Source organism: Cyprinus carpio, chromosome B2, assembly GCF_018340385.1.
Source record: "Cyprinus carpio isolate SPL01 chromosome B2, ASM1834038v1, whole genome shotgun sequence".
Taxonomy (NCBI): Eukaryota; Metazoa; Chordata; class Actinopteri; order Cypriniformes; family Cyprinidae; genus Cyprinus; species Cyprinus carpio.
This window is the reverse complement of record NC_056598.1, coordinates 31,001,201-31,002,582: the sequence shown is the minus strand read 5'-3', so window position 1 is coordinate 31,002,582 and position 1,382 is coordinate 31,001,201. Positions and strand designations below refer to the sequence as shown.

The 1,382-nt window shown below is 33.9% G+C and overlaps 1 protein-coding gene across 1 annotated transcript in view; it reads left to right on the top strand.

Annotated features, from left to right (window-relative positions):
* LOC109107570 (nucleolar protein 9-like) overlaps nt 1-1,382 on the top strand; it is a 12,217-nt gene that overhangs the window by 1,704 nt on the left and 9,131 nt on the right. Inside the window, exons 3-4 of the mRNA XM_042719196.1 lie at nt 175-369; nt 1,201-1,376. Coding sequence (XP_042575130.1) covers nt 175-369; nt 1,201-1,376 — 371 coding nt within the window. The remainder of the gene's footprint in view (nt 1-174; nt 370-1,200; nt 1,377-1,382) is intronic.

Sequence of the window (1,382 nt, the reverse complement as noted above, 5' to 3'; positions counted from 1 at the left end):
TATAATTTTATTGGATATGTATTTTTTATTATTATATTAGTGGTTTAGTATTCTGAAGGATGTGTGTAATGTTTGGCTGTGGCTTCACTCCGCCGCTCGTGAGATAGTTCTGAGCTGGAGGGAGTCGCTGGTTCTGTCCGAGAGTGTTTCTCACGATCACATGTGTTTGTGAAGAGGACGACTCTGACGTCACGCAGGAGGACGAGGAGCATTGTGGGATGCTGGAGGCTGAGGTGAAGCGTGTGTGTGGAGTGGTCAGAGAGAGTCTGGTGCAGTTCCTGAAGGATCCGTACGGCTCTCATGTGCTCCGGACACTCGTCCAGGTTCTGAGCGGATCCCTGAGCCCAGACGCAGCTGCTGCTCAAACAGGTGACAAACACAGACCTCGGACGGACTGAGGTTCTGTTATCAGCCAAAAACAGAGAAAATATCCTAATAAAAATAAAACCTAATCATAATAAAATTATAAATACAATGTCTATCTTTTATTTTTTTATTCTGCGCTTTATAAGCTGATTATCAAATGCAAAAAATAAAATAATAATTATAAGCATCTGTCACTTTCTTTCATTGTTGTTCCAAAGCAAAATGATCTTAGCAGTAATAATAAACAGTATCTGATCTTTATTATTATTTTTTTTTTTAATTTCATTGAGCACAAAATAAATGCTTAAAAAGCATATGATAATTTTTTTTATAATTCAAAAAGTAATTTGCTTTGCTAACAAACATAATTCTTACTCTTAATAATTAAAGTATCTGATAATTTTTTTCTATATTAAAAAATAATTTGCTGCTAAACAAAAAAATAAATTCTTACTAATAATAAAAGCATCTGATAATTTTTAAAGAAAATATTTAAACATTTTTTTAATTTGCTTTCTAACAAAAAAAATGATAACAAAGAAACTAATAATAATAAAAGCATCTGTTTTTTTATTGTTTCTTATTTTTTGCAGTTGCTGCTGTTATGTCAAAAACACAAAAAAAAAAAAAATTATAAAATAACAGCATTCTGAGGTTGGTTTTTTTGGATTGCGCCGTAAACAACAAGTTAAAACAATAATATCTTAGTAATAATAATAAAAGCTTCTTGATAAAAATTGTTTCTCCTCTCAGTTTTATGTATTTTGTAATAATAATAAAAGCATCTGATATTTTTTCTCCTCTCAGTTTTATGTATTTTGTTTGTGTTTTCAGGCAAAAAGCAGAAGAAGGCCAAAGCGGAGGTGCTGGATTTCGAGTTCCCCGTCTCGTTCTGGTGGGAGCTGAAGCATCTCTCCGAGCGTCTGATGGAGAACATTAACGGTAAACATCTGAACTCGTGTGTGTGTGCGTGTGTGTGTGTGTGCGTGTGTGTGTGTGTGTGTGTGAGTGTGAGT